Below are 19,423 nucleotides of genomic sequence, written 5' to 3' on the forward strand. Positions count from 1 at the left end.
GTGGGAGAAGAGGAACTAATGCCAAGAAACTCTGAGATGAATCAATAAAGAAAGTACATGAGTACAAATGGAAAACTGACAGGGCAAACAGCCGCGTGAGGATATGTGAGCAACGACTGTGGGGGGTACAGGAAGTAAATGAAATCAGAGAGACTTTTGGGAAACTTTCTGGGAGAGCAGTGAGCATCCAAACTGTTATTAATCATTTAATCAATGGGTAGGAAACGCACAACGGTTATGCCTCTAATCCGTACACTGGTATGTGGTGATGACAATCAAAATGGTTTCCAAATAAAAACCATTGCATTTTTAAAAGAAGGCTGTCACATTTGACAACGGGGTTGTGGTGCGACAAGTGTTGAAAATACACGTACTGATGACTGTACATATTTGTATTTGCTTCAAGGTGTAAGACGCGGAATTCAATAATGTGCTGATAAATTTAACAGTGATGCTCTCACCCAAATCCTATTAAAAACCTGCTCAGTACTCACTTGGGGCCATGATATTTAACCTAGTTCACAAATGTAGATAAAGAGTCAAGATGGATCTATTTACAGTCCCATCATTTAAACCTTCTTGGACATCTCAGCACAAATTTTCTCTCCTTCCCTTTCTTTCCTCCCTCTTCTTTCTCAATCTCGCTCGGTCTCTGTGCTTCTCTGTCTCTCTCACACACACGCGTGCACACACACACACACACATTTTCACACAATATTTTAGTCACCTCTTTGGACAAACATGACATGAAATGTCCTGGCACTTAAAAAATAAGTTTAAGGGGCGCCTCGGTGGCTCAGTTGGTTAAGTGGCTGCCGTCGGCTCAGGTCATGATCCCAGGGTCCTGGGATCGAGCCCCACATCGGGCTCCCTGCTCAGCAGGGAGCCTGCTTCTCTCTCTCCCTCTGCCTGCCTCTCTGCCTACTTGTGCTCTTTCTCTCTCTGTCAAAAAACTAAATAAAATCTAAAAAAAAAAAAATAAGTTTAAGAAGAACTCATTGTCCATTTGGCACTTAGAAAAATGTAGTAGAAAACAAGCGAGCACCTGCCATGTGCCTTGAACTCTCCCAGGTACTTTGCACCTATCATTTCAATTCATTTCCATATATCAACCCCATTTTATAGATGAGAAATCAGAGATCCTAGCATTGCCATTAACTGTCATTCACTCCCAATCTCTGGGCCTTACCATATCTTCAAAACAAGGTGGCTGGATTTGCTCCCAAAGGAGTATCAGGATCAATTGAGGGCACTTTTAAACTGACAAATTCTATGACTAATTCTCCAGCTTCTCCACAGACCTGTGGTATCAGAAGCCCCAGGGGTAGACTTCAGGAGTCTGTTTAACATGTTCCACAGGGGATAGCGATGATGAGCCAAGTTTGGGAACCAGATGTTTACCACCTCCAGGAGAGCTGCCAGTGAGGAACACCCCCAACATTCACTCGCATGCCTCCACTGGGTAGGTGGAAGAAGTGAAAACTATCTTAGGGAAAATGAAAGTACTAACAGGCTGTACTTACAAAAATTTAATAGTGCCTGGTTCACTTAGAAGACCAAAATATCCTTCATAATCTGGGGAAGATAGAAGCCACCAAAGCAAGGAGCAAAGTCCCAGTATGGCAGGACTTATGGCACGGCGTATAGCTGGCTAAAAAGGTGGTCTCATCAGAACTCAGAAAGAGCATATTTTCAAAGAGGTCTCTCACCACAACTTAACCTCAAACAGGACGGACTGGCAGGATTTTACGTTTTATCACAACAGGAAGGTGAGGGTGCTACAGCAGAACCTCATTAATGCTTTAGTTTTAAATCAGCTTTCGCTCTGGGGCATTCTGCGGGGTTGTTAACATGAATAGACTTCTGCAGTCTCCCCAACCCTCACTTCCCCTCACCCCCACCCCGTAAATGGCCCAGCCCCTTTCTGGCCTGTACAGAGTATGGGCTGCATCACACCTGGCCAATGATTCCCCCACCCCCACCATTTGGGATATATTACTTAGAGTTGGTTGTCATAAAACAGTAACAAGGCAGAGTTTACATATGCTTTCTGTTCTAGTTCAGGCATTCCCTGGGGAAGGCAGACTTCACGCTCTCATAACCAGCTGGGAGCTGGGAGCAATCAGGCCCTTAATGGCCAAAACAGAAAGGGACTGCATCACTGAGCACCTCTTGACAGCCAAGGCCTTTCTTCCTGAATGATAATGACATGAAATGTACGCCCTCTTGCACGAGCGTGCATGTGGGCACATGCGCACATGCGTGCACGCACACGCACACACATGCATGTATGCACCTAAAATACAGCAGGTCTGGCACCCTGAAATAGCTATCCAATTTAAGTTCATGATGTCTTTGCAAAATCCTAATGGAGCTTTTAGAATGAAAGTCTGGAGTCTAATGGGAGACAGACCGGCATGGTAGTAAGAGAAGCGCCAGATTGAAACCGCAGAAGACCTTGGATTCTAGTCCTTTGGGCTCTTCCATTAATTATATAATTTTGGGCAAGCCTCCCTGAACTGTATTTCTTCATTTGTAGATCAATGGGATTGGACTGGCTAATCTCTCATGGCCCTTCCAACGTTCACATTATGGTGAAATGTCCACTACAGTGAAATTTATTCAGCTACACATCTGTCTGTCAACTAGACTGACCTTTGTAAGACACAAGAACTATGTCTTGGGTAACTATGAATACCCAGCACCTGGCAAAGTGCCATGAACAAAGCAGATGCTTAATGAATGTTTACTAAATAAGCCTTCACACCTAGAGCCCCATCAAAACAGTGCCCTTAACCCCTTACCAGTTCCCCACCCTATTTTTTGTGTTTAGAAGCACTAGAGGAGATCCCATTTTCAAGATTCATTATGTTGCCATGAAGCGACCAATATCAGAGGCAACATTTAAACATTCCCATACCCTATCTTTAATATTGTCTCCTCATTTTTCTTCTTATTAAAGACACCTCCACACCCCTGGCACCCTTGCTTTGTGTCTGACACATAGTGGGCCCTCAAACACTATCAGGTGGGGCAACTTACAAACACACCGACTTCTCATTTTTCTAGTTCCGTGAGATTTACTTTTGTAGAAGTCCCCAGAATCTGGCCTCAAATTATAAAGCAGTCAAGGGAATAATTAGCCACTGAAGAACACTATCGTTAGATAGGACATTTCTGTTCATTTTACTATAAAATATTTTCTCAGTAAATGTGTTTTAAATGGCTAACATTGTGAATGGGGCAATTAGTGCAGCTGCCACTTGCACCATTTCTATCCTCCTTCCTAGTTTAACTCACCGAAGAAACCAATTACCCCCATCGCTTTGTATTTCCCGAGTTTAAAGCCAGACTAAATGGTCCAATCTGCCCTCCACATTCTGGGTAAGCAATGGCTCCGAGTACACAGCAATTGCACTGTGTAAACGCTAAGAGTCTGTGTCAACCAAGCCAGCCCAGCCTGGGTCTGAATCCCAGATCCCCCACCTCCATTTAACAGCTTTGAGACCTTGCACAAGGTATTGAACCTCTTTAAGCTGCATTTCCCCCTGTGTAAAATGGGGACATTATTAGGACCTATCTTATGGACTGCTGTGAAATCATATGTGAACTGGCCAGCAGAGCACCTGGAATGTGGCTGGAGTTCAAGAAGGGTAGTGTAGTATATGATTTTGCCACCTCTGTCTACAAAGCTGGCGGCATTCAGGGATCAGTCACGACCACCCTCGTGGGATCTGCTGGTAGCTCTGGGCCGTGGGTTCTGCTCTGCACTGGAAAGTGGGTGCCTCCTGTGGTTCTGAATGTGCACACTCTAGCTTGGCAGGTGCAGTGTGGCTGAAACCAAGCCAACTGCTGCCCCATTAACAGAACTGTCCTGCCCCCATCACAAAGCCCATCAGGGGTACACTGGTATAACCAAGGCTGCAAAAACAACCGCCGGAGCACGCGGATGCTTTGCCTCACCTATGTTCTTGTGTAGGTTGAGTTAGTGGGTTCTGGCTGGGCCTCCTGTGTTTAAAGGCACTACCCAAAAGGGTAATGTGATATACGTGATTAAGAGCATGAGCGTGAAATCACAATCAGAAAAACTGGTGATAACATAATTAAAGGGAAACCTGATCCATTTCTGGATCATGGCTCTTCCGCTAACTAAAGCTGGGTGCCCTGGGGTGAGTTAGAGTTTCACTGAGCTTCAGTTTCCTCATTTATGAAATGGAGATAATTACACCCACCTCACAGTGTTGTCATGAGGTTTACAATGACTAACAACAATGGGAATGATAGCTAATATTTACTGAAGACTTACCATGGACCACACACATGCCTAATGCTTTAACACATGTTACTCCCTATGAAGAAAATAATCTTTTTAGCCTTATTTCATGAATCAGCAATATGAGGCTCATAAAGATAAGATGATTCACCCAAGGTCTCACAGCAGGTAAGTAGGTGGAGCTAAAATTCAAGCCAGGCATTATGACTCCATAGCCTGTGGTCTTTTTTTTTTTTTTTTTGAAGATTTATTTATTTATCTTAAAGAGAGGGGAGGAGACAGAGAGAGAGAGCTTGCACAAGCAGGGCGAGGGGCAGAGGGAGAGAATCTCAAGCAGACCCCCTGCTGAGATCAGATTCCCAATGCAGGACTTGATCCCATGACCCATGAGATCATGACTCGAGCCGAAATCAAGAGTCAGACCCTTAACCGACTGAGCCACCCAGGTACCCCATCCATAGTCTGTGGTCTTAATGTGCTGCCTAGCTCCATGAGATCATTCAGTCTCTCTACCATCCCTGCCTACCCCCTGATCTTACCCTCACTTCTCTCTCTCAGCACCTGATGCTGGCCAGACTGCCCCACCCCAACAGGACCCAATTCCTTAGAAAACTGCAGACTGGTACTCACCGTGGTGGCCAGCTTTCCTCCGTTCTTCTGGACATACTGGATGGAGTCGTGAATCGTCGAAAAGAGACCAAGCAGGACATTCTCCATGTCATAGATCCTGTACATGCCATTCACCAGTTCTTCCAGAGACAGAATGTATTCTCTCCAGTACTTGTCAATCTCCACCACACCTGCCATACAGCCTTGCATGACCACGTTGCAGTAGCCACCACAAGGCTTGACCATCATCAGTCCCTGGCAGTAGGAGCAGTACCACATTCTGGTGAGCATTCGGCCACAGTCTTTACTGAACTTCAGGTGATCGGTTGTGTTGATCACCTCAATTCCGAGATTCAGGGCCTGGAGGAAGATCCTAGTGACTTGCAGTGACTTGGAAACCTGGGTCATGATAAGCTTGGGGAAATTCCCAAATACTTTCAGGTCACGCCTTGCCCCTCGGAGGCACTCATTGATGTCTAAGGCCGACTCAGGCAGGCCGGGGTTCATGAGCTGGGTGTAGATGACCGGAAACAGGCTGTCAAACAATTCATTGACCATGTCATCCACGTTGATGTCAGAGCCCAGGATGTAGAGAGACACGTCGGTGAAAAATTCACCCACAAACTCAAAAGCTTGTGGGGTTAGGCTTGGATAGTTGTTCTTGAACATGGCATTGGTGTAGTTCTTGGCATGACGAACAACAATTTCAAAGGCCTCTGCAAAATAAGAGACACAGAAATGCCCAGAGATTAAAGCTTGAAAACCCAGGGTGCAACTGAATTTGAGATTTCTCTATTGCTGTGGTGATTAAAGTCCCATTTGCCTTAAATAATTGACTCATATTCATTTCCAGCATTGCCTGACTACTCCTACGGTTGTTTGCTCCGATAAATCAATTTTCCTTTCTGAACATGAAGTCCAAATCCTGATATGCACATAAATTCTTAAACACACAAATTGTATTTCAAATGACAAAAGCCAGGATTCGGTTAATATTTCGGCCTCTCATGAGAATATTGATTAAAAATTGGATAAATGAGAAGTTATTTCTCTCTCTCTCATTGATTTATTCAGTTAAAAAGAAAATGTATTTCAAGACATTTCATTTTTAGACAGAGATAAATATTTGGCAACAAACCATATACCACCATATAAACTCACATAACAGTTTAAGCCCATTCAGCCCCTGAGGAGAGGCAAGTTCTTAGCCGAGAATAAAAACTATCATGAATTTAATCATTTTTGGTAGATTTTCTCAAGATAACTTTAAAGGGAGCTCTCTGACAGATTGTCAGACCTGAAAATGGAATGCATCCCCCAAATGGGTATCTGAATGGGGAAAAAAAACAATCCATGCACTTATCTATACATTTGATATTGCAAATAACACCTCTGGTATTTGCAAGCTGAACATCTGGAAGGATGACTGCTAAGCTTCCTTGGTAAAGTTTGGCTTCCGCATGGCTTGGAAACCTCATCTATTCTACAGAGACTATGAATTCAAGATTACATCTGCTGCCCCTACCCCATGGCATAAGGCCCAGTTAGTGTCACTGGTTTGAGAAAGAAAGTAGTAATGTCATTATCTCATTTTCTCCAAACTGCAACACTCCAGACACAAATTATCCCAAATAATCAGAGTTCCACATTTATATGAGGGAAAGGAAAACAACCATAATGATAGGTTTTTCAAGAAATAAGACAGTTGCCCAACAAACAAAAATAACCAAGTATCCTGAGACATTTAAAATGAACTTAGTACTTTCGTTTCCTTCCAAAGTGCAAAGGTCCATGACAGATGTAATCTAAATGATGCCAATTCATGAGCCTTGAAAAATCAAATTATTACTACTTTAAGACTACTAAAGAGACTGTACTCCACCAGCTCCTTGGGATCACTTAGTCCAATATCGAGCTCTAGTTTGTGCCACCACCATCTGCCCCAGATCCCTCACATGGTGGAACACGCTTGCTAGATTCTTCCCTTGGGCTTATGGCATGCCCAGCAATGGTGAGCAGATGCTGGTGTAATTCTACTGGGCTTCCAAGCCCACTCAAAAAAGTTAATCTTCATGTCCATCAACTGCGATATGCTCATTTGTTTGTTTTGTCCTATTTTGTTTAGAACATAAGGCAATTCCTGGAGAAGTTATCTATTTTATGGCAATTTCTTCCTAACCCCTCATGCTACTCTAGTCTCAATCCTTGCATCTAAAGGTTGAATGAGGCCATGAGGCCAAGAGATCATCCAGCCCAATACAAAGGATCAGTCAATGAATTCTTTAAAATCATCAGAAATTTGGAGATTTGAAACTATTCATTCATTTTAATTTCCGCTACCAATCATGTATTATATACTAGGCTCTGTGCTAAGTGCTAGGGGTATAGAAGTGCTGGGTAGATGGAAATAAATGATAGACCATCCCATCTTAAAATTACTCACGAGCTATATGGTTTGGTGTTTACAAAGCATTTCCAAGAATATTACGATATCTACATTTTACAACAATTTTCTGAATTTGATATTGTGATCCCCATTTTATGGTGGATGGAATTGATGCTCAGCACAGTTTAAGCACTTTCACAGGGTCACATAACTGCAAAGTAGAAGTAGTCAGCTTCAAACTAGTGTCTCCCAGCAATGGTTACACTCTAGCTGCCCTCAGCCCTAGAGCCAACACACATATCCTCAAAAATCTTTGTAGAAAGTCAAGTTCTTTTAAAAGTTCATTATTTTCCCATTGGCTTCGCCTCTCCAGATAGAAATGTATTTGAAGAAATTACAGCCCAAAGACCGACAAAGCAGAGTCGTACTTTCACCTTTGCCTTGGGGCAGCATGAGGTAAGGGAAGGAGGACTGCTACCCTAAAATGAATTCTCTACAAGGCAAATTTCATCTCTAGCCCACAGTGCATGTGTTCTCTAACGTGCAAGATGTATGACAGTGAAATTCCATAGACTGTACTGCCATAACCTTTTTTTTTAAGTTTCTGTTACTAGCACTGCTGGATCGATAGAAAAAGAAAATTACAAAAGATCATGAACTCTTCTGCAGGAAGAATAAAAACAATGCAGATGGCAGGGGGAAAGGGCTCCGGTTCACATCTAACCTCAAGCGCACATGTGCTCCCTGCTCTAACTTTCACAGCTCGGAATCCACTTAGCACATCTCTGGGTTTTGCCCAACCCTCCTATTTCTACATCCCAGGACAACAGACCAAACCATAACTGCTCAAGCGAAGGCTCCTTGGGGACTTATAGGAAACAACGCAAGGTGAAAAGTGATGCTCAGCTTGAGGTTGGCAACTGGAGGTTTCATGAAATGAAGCCAAAGGCTAGAATTACTACAAGGAAGTTCAGCCCATTGATTTTTTTGGGGGGGGGTGTCAGATAATAATGTACACTTAAGCTAGGGGAGGATTTCCTCTGCGTCTTTCCTGGAAAGGAGTCAAGAGTTATGTCCAAGAAAAATTGGAACAATGTAAAAATCAGAGCTATAAAGAAAAATTTGGCACTGAACAAAAAAATATATTTTATAATATATAAAAAGATAAATGATACAGATAAATAGAGCTAATAAACTGAGTTAATATACATCTCAATATAGCAAGGTTTCTCAATTTGTAGATGCCCCCATCACTATCCTGGGTACCACTATTTGGACACACTCTAGTGTTGTCAACATCCTCCTTAAATGATGGTGCTCAAAAGGGGACACAATTCTCCAGATGTGGTTTGATAGTGAATTTTGCAATCAGGCTATTTATTATCTCTCTCTTTAAGTGATTCAACAACTTCTACTAACCACCCTCCTAACCTCTGGACATATAGCCTACCACTGTAGCAAAATGACCGTCTTTAGTATTTGGTAATAATGCTTCTGTATTCAGACTCAGACAGAAAGAAATGTGTTTTCTGAAAAAGTGCTCAACATCGCTCGGCATCGGGGAAATCCAAATCAAAACCTCAATGAGATACCACCTCACACCAGTCAGAATGGCTAAAATTAACAAGTCAGAAAACGACAGATGTTGGCGGGGATGTGGAGAAAGGGGAACCCTCCTACACTGTTAGTGGGAATGCAAGCTGGTGCAGCCACTCTGGAAAACAGTATGGAGGTTCCTCAAAAAGTTGAAAATAGAGCTACCATATGACCCAGCAATTGCACTACTGGGTATTTACCCCAAAGATACAAATGTAGGGATCCGAAGGAGTACGTGCACCCTGATGTTTATAGCAGCAATGTCCACAATAGCCAAACTGTGGAAAAAGCCAAGATGTCCATCGACAGATGAATGGATAAAGAAGATGTGGTGTATATATATACAATGGAATATTATGCAGCCATCAAAAGGAATGAGATCTTGCCATTTGCAACGATGTGGATGGAACTGGAGAGTGTTATGCTGAGCGAAATAAGTCAATCAGAGAAAGACACGTATCATATGACCTCACTGATATGAGGAATTTTTAATCTCAGGAAACAAACTGAGGGTTGCTGGAGTGGGGGGTGGGGTGGGAGGGATAGGGTGGCTGGGTGGTAGACACTGGGGAGGGTATGTGCTATGGTGAGCGCTGTGAATTGTGCAAGACTGTTGAATCACAGATCTGTACCTCTGAAACAAATAATGCAATATATGTTAAGAAAAAAAAAAAAGAAGAAGATAGCAGGAGGGGAAGAATGGGGGGGAATCGGAGGGGGAGACGAACCATGACAATGGACACTTAAAAACAAACTGAGGGTTCTAGAGGGGAGGGGGGTGGGAGGATGGGTTAGCCTGGTGATGGATATTAAAGAGGGCACGTTCTGCATGGAGCACTGGGTGTTATGCACAAACAATGAATCATGGAACACTACATCTAAAACTAATGATGTAATGTATGGTGATTAACATAACAATAAAAAATTTTTAAAAATATTAAATATTTATTTTTTTTAAGATTTTATTTATTTATTTGAGAGAGAGAGAATGAGAGAGAGCACATGAGAGGGGGGAGGGTCAGAGGGAGAAGCAGACTCCCTGCCAAGCAGGGAGCCCGATGCGGGACTCGATCCAGGGACTCCAGGATCATGACCCGAGCCAAAGGCAGTCGCTTAACCAACTGAGCCACCCAGGCGCCCAAAAAAATATTAAATATTTAAAAAAAAAAGAAAGAAATGTGTTTTCATAGGCTTTTTCAGTAGAAGGCTGCATACTTTCAAGAAGGAGATTATACTTGCAGTTGGAAGAGAGGAATGAATGAACAGCTGAATTCCCTTCAAGCCCTTAAGAATAGGGCAGTCCTTACAGAGGCAGGTTCTTTTTTCAAAGCACTTTTCCCCACATTGTAAGAATGGCAAATACTTTATAAAAACTAAATTCCTAGGATACATGCCATGTGATAAGCTGGACTCAAAATGGTCCTCGGTTTCAAGCCCAGGTACTTTAATGGAAAAAGGAAAGTAACATTTGCGAGGTACCTGCAGTATACATGCCAGGATCTGTGATAAGCTAGCTCATATATGTCTTCTCATTTAACTTTAACATAGCCATATGTACTTGGAATTCTTTTTATTTGACTGGTGAGGAAATTGAGGCCCAGACAGGTTAAATGACTTGTACAAGGTACTATCTCTAACTAAAGGTCCTGAATTTGAATGTAGGGCAGTCTCCCCCAAGCCCCTTACTAATCTTACAATATCCACCACCTTTGAAAACTGGACATTGGGAGACTTGTGGTTTTGGCTCCAACATGTAGAGCCTAGAATTCATTGTTCCCATCCTCCACAACAAGACAATAGCTGAACAAGCTGAAAATCAACAATTCTTCTTAGACCCATCAAGGAACTGAGGTCACAGGGCAAACTGCCACTCAGAAATATGGGAAGATAGGCAAACACAGAGAATCACAGATATGATCAGCTTACCTGGAGCAGAAGCCACTAGAGCCATAAACTAGTAGGAACACTTCAAGGGCAACTTTGACAAATTGACAGAGGCTAAATGTGGACTAGCTTGAGACCTAAAAGCTCCTGGGCCCCCAGTATTATGAGCCCCCCATACCTCCATGAACTTACCTCCAGGAAACATACAGAGTTCTCATGGTGAAGATCTAAGAAAAGTCTCCTTGTTTTTCAGGCAGGGGGAGGGGAAAAATAATAATTTAGGAATACACCATGAGCATTCTCCATAACGAATACCCGTTTTCCAAAGAACACAACTTTACCAAAGCCTAATATACCTGGTAGATGGGCAATTAGACAAGTCTAGCCCCCTCTAGCTCTCTAGTTCTATCTTAAGGGAGAAAACAAAAGCTGAGAAAACCTTCTGAAGGTCACAGCCCAAGAACTTAGACTCACTGAAAGCCTAAGATTAATCATAAGATTACAGACCACTACTACTCCTCCTACAATTTACCACCAGAGAGACAAAGACCCTATTTAAGAAGGAGTTATTAGGGAAACCCAAGAACAATTGGTGAGAAAAAAAATAAAACAAGGGAACTATAGAAAACTAAAGCTTCTGGCATTTATAGCTACAGCAAACATTAAATAGCCCAGTTCCATAAAAATTCACACTAAAAGTGTAATTACCTTAGTTCCTATTACCCTATATCATGCCTTACTTTCAACAATCATAAGCCATGCTAAAACAGTTTGAAGAGAAAAAGCAATTATCAGAACCATAATCAGATATGGCACAGATTTTGGAAATATCAGACAGGGAATTTAAAATAACTATTACCAACATGTTAAGAGCCATAATGAAATAAGTGAACAACATACAAGAACAGATTGGGTATTTACATAAATACAATGATGGAAAATAACAGAAATATAAAAAGGAAATGTTAGAAATCAAAAACACAAGCAAATGAATCAGTGAGCTTAAAGAAATGTCAGTGGAAAGCTCCCAAACCAAAATGGGGCAAGAAAAAAAAAAAAAAAACAGGAAAGAATACCTAAGAACTGTGAGACAAATTCAAAAGGTGTAGAATATGTGTCATTGCAATTCCAGAAAGAGAAGGAAGAGAGGACAGTGCAGAAGAGATATTTGAGGTAATAATGGCCAAAAATTTCACAAAATTCATGATAGACACCATCCAAAGGCCCAGGAAGCTTAGAGATTAATAAGCAGGTTGAATATCAAAATACCAACTGCTAGGTATATCATAATCAAACTGCAGAAAACCAAAGAGAAAAAGAAAATCTTCTAAGAAGTCAGAGGACGAAAAAGTCATCTCACTTATAGAGGAACAAGCATAAGAATTATATCGAACATCTCATCAGAAACCATGCAAGCAAAGAGAGGGAAGTGGGGTGCCTGGGTGGCTCAGCTGGTCAAGTGTCTGACTCTTGATTTCAGCTCAGATCATGATCTCAGGGTCATGAGATTGAGCCCCACGTCAGGCTGTGCACTGGGCATGAAGCCTGCTTAAGATTCTCTCTCTCTCTCTCTCTCCTTCTGCCCTCCCCCACCTTGCTCGCTCTCTCACTCTCTCAAAAAAGAGAGGGAAGTGAAATATTTAGTGTTGAAAGAAAAAAACCTGACCAATGTAGAATTCTGTTTCCAGCAAAATTTTTATGGAAAAGGGAAGGAAAAATAAAGACCTTCTCAAACAAAAATAGAAAAAATTTGACATAGTAGACCTGCCTTGCATAAAATGTTAAAAGTAATTTCTCAGGAAAATCACATAGGTCAGAAAATTGGGTCTACATAAAGAAAGGAAGAGCATCAGAGAAGGAATAAATAAAAGTAAAATAAAATATTTTATTTTTCTTTTTAAAAAACTGATCTAATAAATAACTGTTCAAAGCAATAATAGCAACAATGTATTTGGTGATTATAGGGCGTGGATGGACCAGGAGAGAGAAATTAGGAATAATCTGTTATAAGGTACCTGTACTACCAGTGAAACAATATAGTGTTATTTGAAAGTGGATTAAAATAGTTTTAGAATGTATAGTGCAAACTTTATGGAAACCACTAAAATTTTTCAAAAAGACGTATAATTGATATGCTAAGAGAGGAGAAAAAATGGAATCGTAAAGAATGTTCAGTTAAAACCAGAGAAGGCAGAGAGAAAAGTTAAAAGCATTCATAACAAAGAATAAGCGCAATGAATAGAAAGCAGTTACAAACATGGTGGATACTAATCCAATTACATCACTAATCACTTTATTATTTTTTTTAAAGATTTTATTTATTTATTTGACAGAGAGAGACACAGCGAGAGAGGGAACACAAGCAGGGGGAGTGGGAGAGGGAGAAGCAGGCTTCCCACTGAGCAGGGAGCCTGATGCGGGCTCGACGCAGGGCTCAATGCGAGGCTCGATCCCAGGACCCTGGGATCATAACCTGAGCCAAAGGCAGACACTTAACGACTGAGCCACCCAGGTGCCCCGTCACTAATCACTTTAAATGTCAATGGTTTAAATACACAAAGTAAGGGCACCTGGCTGGCTCAGTCCGTAGAGCATGCAACTCTTGATCTCAGGGTTGTAAATTCAAGGCCCACATTGGGTGTAGAGATTACTTAAACATACAATCTTTAAATACACAAGGTAAAAAATAGAGACTATCAGAGTAAATATAAAAACAAGACCCAACTATAGATTTCTACAGAAAACACATCTTAAATATAAAGATACAGACAAAGGGATAGAGAAGGACATACCATGCTAACACTAAGCAAAAACTAGAAGAGCTAAATTAATTTCAGACTAAGCACACTTTGGAAGAAGGAAAACTATTAGGGATAAAGGGGTCAATTCTCCAAGAAGACATAATCCTTAATGTGTATGCACCTAACAACAGAGCATCAAAATATGTGAAGCAAAAACCGATAGAATTATAAAGAGAAATATACAAATCTACAATTATAGTTGGAGACATCAACATCCCTCTGTCAGTAACAAATACATCAGGCAGATAATTAGTAAGGATATAGTTGAACTGAACAGCACCATCAATCAAATAGATCTCATTGACATAGGATACTCCATCCACCTACAGCAGGATATACATTCTTCTCAAGCTCACATGGAACATTCACCACGATAGACAACATTCTGGGCCATAAAATACATCTTAACCCATTTAAAAGCATAGAAATCATACCAAGAATATTTTTAGACCACATGGATTTAAATTACAAATAAATAACAGAAAGATAACAAGACAATATCCAATCATTTGCAAATTAAACAACATACTTCTATATAACACATGGGACAAAGAAGTCTTAAGAGAAATTTTAAAATATTTTTAACCAAATTAAAAGGACAATACAATTTACTGAAATTGGGATGCAATAAAAAAGAATGAAATCTTACCATTTGCAGGAACATGGATGGAGCTAGAGAGGCTAATGCCAAGCAAAATAAGTCAGAGAAAGACGAATATCATATGATTCCACTCATATGTGGAATTTAAGAAACAAAACAAATGAGCAAAGGGAAAAGAGAGAGAGAGAGAGACAGATAAATCAAGAAACAGACTCTTAACTCTAGAGAACAAACTGATGGTTACCAGAGGGGAGATGGGTAATAGGGGAAATAGGTGAAGGGGATTAAAAGTACACTTATGATGAATAGAGTCACGTATAGAATTGTTGAATTACTATACTGTACACCTGAAATTAATATAACACTGTATGTTAACTATACTGGAATTAAAATAAAAAACTTAATTAAAAAAATGAAATGGGTGGGATGCAGCAAAAGAGGTGCTTAGAGGGAAATTTATAGCATTGAATGCCTAATGCATATACTAGAAAAGAAAAAAGATCTCAACTCAAAAAGAAACCAGAGAAAGAAGAGTAATATAAACCTAAAGCAAGCAGAAGAAAAGAAATAATAAAAATTAGAGCAGAAATCAATGAAACTGAAAACAGAAAATCAATAGAGAAATAGGGCACCTGGGTGGCTTAGTCAGTTAAGTGTCCAACTCTTGATTTCAGCTCAGGTCATGATCTCAGGGTCATGAGATCAAGCCCCGAGTCGGGCTCCGTGCTCAGCAGGGAGTATATTTGAGATTCTCTGCCTCTCCCTCTCCCTCTGCCCCTCACCCCACTTGTGCACACTCACTCTCTCTCTCAAATAAATAAATAAATCTTTTAAAAAGAAAATCAATAGAGAAATCCAATGAAACCAAAAGCTAGTTCTTTGAAAAGATCAATGAAATTTAAAAATATCTAGTCAGGCTAATCCAAAAGGAGAGAGAAAAAAACACACTTTACTAATATGAGAAATGAAAGAGGAGTCAGTACTACTGATTCCATGGGTATTAAAAGAATAATACATAAATATTATGAACAACCCTATGGCCATAATCTTTATTTTTTTTTTAAGATTTTATTTATTTATTTATTTGACAGAGAGAGACACAGCGAGAGAGAGAGAGGGAACACAAGCAGGGGGAGTGGGGGAGGGAGAAGCAGGCTTCCCGCCAAGCCGGGAGCCCAATGCGGGGCTCGATCCCAGCACCCTGGGATCATGACTTGAGCCAAAGGCAGACGCTTAACGACTGAGGCACCCAGGCATCCCTCTATGGCTATAATCTTGATAAAACTGATGAAATGCATCGATTCCTTGAAAGACAAAACTACCAAAACTTACACAATGAGAAATTGATAATCTAAATTGGCCTGTATTTATTAAAGAGCATGAATAAGTAACAACCTTCCAAAAGGAAAGCACCAAGTCCAGATGGTTTCACAGGTGAACTCTACAAAACATATAAGGAAGAAAGGATACTAATTCTCTACAATGCCTTCCAGAAAACAGAAGCAGAGAGAACACTTCTTAACTCATTCTATGAGGCCATCATTACCCCAATACCAAAACCAGATAAAGACAGTTCAAGAAAGAAAAGCTATAGACCAATATCATTCATGAACATAAATGTAAAAATCTACAACAAAATATTAGCAAATCAAATTCAGCAATGTATAAAAAGAATCATACACCATGACCAAGTGGGATTTATTTCAGATATGCAAGTCTGGCTTAACATTCAAAAATCAATTAATGTAATCCATCATATCAACAGGCTAAAAAAGAAAAATCATAAAATCATATCAATAGGTCCAGAAAAAACATTTGTCAAAATCAAACACCATTTATGATAAAAGCCATCAGCAAATGAGAAAGAGACGGGGACTTTCTCCACTTGATAAAGTATACCCACAAAAAATTACAGCTAATGTTGTACTTAATGGTGAGAAACTAGAGGCTTTGCCCGTAAGATCAGGAACAAGGCAAGGATGTCTCTCTCAGCACTCTTTTTTTTTTTTTTTTAACGATTTTATTTATTTATTTGAGAGAGAGAGAATGAGAGAGAGCACATGAGAGTGGGGAGGGTCAGAGGGAGAAGCAGACTCCCTGCCGAGCAGGGAGCCCGATGCGGGACTCGATCCTGGGACTCCAGGATCATGACCTGAGCCGAAGGCAGTCGCTTAACCAACTGAGCCACCCAGGCGCCCCTCTCTCAGCACTCTTATTCAACATTGTACTTAAAGTCCTAGCTAATGCAACAAGACAAGGAAATAAAAGGCATACAGATTGGGAAGGAAGAAATAAACTGTTTTTGCTCACAAATGACATGACTGTCTATGTAGAAAAATCCCACAGAATTGACAAAAAATTCTCTGTGAACCAATAAGTGATTAAAGTAAGGTTGTAGGATACAAAGTTAATATACAAAAGCCCTTTTTTTTCTATATATCAACAATAATTAACTGGTATTTCAAATTGAAAACACTATACATACCATTTACATAAGCACCCCAAAAATGTAACACTGCTTCGGTATAATTCTAACAAAATATGTATAAGAACAAACGGAGAGATCCTCCATGTTTATACAGAAAGACTCAGTATTATGAAGGAGTCAATCCTTCCCAACATGATCAATGGAATCCCAATCAAAATCCCTGCAAGTTATATTGTGGATATCAATACTAAAGTTTATATGGAAAGGCAAAAGACCCAGAATAGCCACCATGACACTAAAGAATAACAAAATCGAAGGACTGGCACTATCTGACTTCAAGAACTCCTATAAAGTTACAGTAATAAAGACAGCATGGTATTGGCAAAAGAATAAAGAAACAGATCAATGGAACAGAATACAGAGCTCGAAAAAAGACTCACAGAAAGGACACAGGCAACTCAATGGAAAAAGGACAGTCTTTTCAACAACTGGTTCTGAAACAATTGGATACCCATATGCAAAGAAATAAATCTAGATATAGACCTTATATCTTTCATAAAAATTAATTCAAAATGGATTGTAGACCTAAATGTAAAATGCAAAACTATAAAATTTCTAGAAAATAACATGCAAGAAGATCTTGATCACTTCAGGTTTAGCAATAAGGTTTTAGATACAACATCAAAAGTTCAATCCATGAAATAAAAAATTGGTAAGTTGGACTTTTTTAAAAGTAAAAACATGTGTTCTGTGCTGTTAAGAGAATGAAGAGAAAAATCTGTTAGGAGAAAGAGAAAACAAGCCTCAGACTGAGAAAAAAATTGCAAAACATATCTGATAAAGGACTTGTATCCAAAATATAAAAAGAACTCTTAGAATTCAACAGGAAAACAAACAACCCAATTAAAAATGGCCCAAAGATCTGGGTAGATTGATATCTCACCAAAGATCTGCAGATGGCAAATAAGCCTGAGAAAATATGCTCAATGCCATGTGTCATTAGGGAATTACAAATGAAGACAGCAATGAGATACCACTACACAACTATTAGAATAGCTAAAGTTCATCACACTGACGATACCAAATGCTGACGAACCCGCGGAGCAACACAGCTGTTGTCAAATAGTACAGCCATTTTGGAAGATAGTTTGGCAGCTTATAAAAACTAAGCATACTGTTACCACATGATCCAGCATTTGTACTTCTAGATAGTTACCAAGTTGAGTAGCTGAAAACTCACAATCACACCCAAACCTGCACATGAATGTGTAAAGCTGCTTTATTTATAATTGCCCCAAACTGGAAGCAAGCAAGATACCCTTCAACAGGATAAACGAAAAGTGGTATATCCATACAATGGAATACTATTTACTGATAAAAAGAAATGAGCAATCAAGCCATGAAGAGACAGGAAGGAGCCTCAGATGTCTGTTTCTAAGTGAAAGAAGCCAGTCTTAAAAGGCTACACACTCTATGATTCCAACTATTTGCCATTCTGGGAAAGAGGAATCTATGGAGACCCTAAAAAAATCAGCGGTTGCCAGGGCCTTGGGGGTAGAGAAGGGGAGAGGGGTGAATAGGTGAAGCATGGGAATTTTTAGGGGAGTGAAATAGTTCTGTATGATATTCTAATGGAGGATACGAGACATAATACATTTGTTAAAACTCACAGAACTTTGCAACGCAAAGAGTGCATCTTATTGTAAATTATGGACTTTGGCTATTAATGTACTGGTACTGGTTCATTAATTATAACAAATGTACTCCACTAGTGCTAATAATGGTAATAACAGAAGAAACTGTGTGCAGGGGAGAGGGAGCAAACAAGAATTCTGTACTATCTGCCTGATTTTGGTTTAGATCTAAAACTGCTCTGAAATATAAATATTAATTTTTTAATAAAAAAACTGGACCTTGGAAATTAGTCCTTGATGTAACTAGTGACTAGAAATCACTGGAAAGTGTTAACTCACTCTATCTTCTTCCTTGATCTGCTTTGACATTCCTTTCACGAGTTAAGAAGTTTTAGCATACAATAGATGCCATATGGCATCAATGTAATTTTAATCGGGAAAACCACCAGAAAAAGTTAATGGACCAAAACATCCAAATAGGCAACGTGTTTCAATGTTATTTTCGAATACTGAATAATTTTTTAAAAATCAGCCACATAAAAATGGCAAGTTAAGGCTGTAAGAAAAGCCCCCATGTTTTCTAGAATAGCTCACAGAGAAGATACTCAAAGGGTTGCTCCAACTTCTGCTGGATTTACCTGGCATTTTATGTTCCACGTTACCCAGAACTGACCAAGCTTAGAAATAAGTTGCCATTAAGTATAAGCCATCTATTTGTGCAGCCCCATGACCAGACTGTAAATGGATGGAGCCTTTCTTTTTAACTTTCACATGCAAGGCTTCTAAATACCAAGGTAGATCAATTAGAAGGAAAGAAATGAGTGGAAAAACAATGAAAGTAATGTATTTTTCAAGGGCTATTACCTACATCATTTCATAGATAGAAAATATATACATACATACGTATGTACGTATGTATAGATTTTCCCCCAAAGGCTATCACAGACCAGGAAAGGCAATTAAAATGATTGATTGGAAGAATCCTCAGGAATTAATACCCTTAACTGCTAAAAAGTACATGGCTCTGCAGTTGGCCACACCTCTGCTCCATCAACCCAATTAGTTCTTATCATTTACCCGCCACTAGCTTGTCTGAAAAATGAGTTTGTTTTAACCTTTTGGACACTGTGATTCATGCATCAGATCATTTTTCTCTCTTCACATGTGTTGCTAGAACATACAGACGAAATTTATGGCCCGCCTCTATGAGG

General features: G+C 39.9%; 1 protein-coding gene across 1 annotated transcript in view; it reads right to left on the minus strand.

Moving 5' to 3' along the window:
* Nucleotides 1–19,423, minus strand: part of GPC3 (glypican 3) — a 416,111-nt gene that overhangs the window by 184,325 nt on the left and 212,363 nt on the right. Inside the window, exon 3 of the mRNA XM_045882705.3 lies at nucleotides 4,904–5,598. Within this exon, the coding sequence (XP_045738661.1) occupies nucleotides 4,904–5,598 (695 nt within the window). The remainder of the gene's footprint in view (nucleotides 1–4,903; nucleotides 5,599–19,423) is intronic.

This window comes from Mirounga angustirostris, unplaced genomic scaffold (genome assembly GCF_029215605.1).
Source record: "Mirounga angustirostris isolate CCGP_5_RB_7025 unplaced genomic scaffold, mMirAng1.0.hap1 SCAF_11, whole genome shotgun sequence".
In the NCBI taxonomy this organism is placed as follows: domain Eukaryota; kingdom Metazoa; phylum Chordata; class Mammalia; order Carnivora; family Phocidae; genus Mirounga; species Mirounga angustirostris.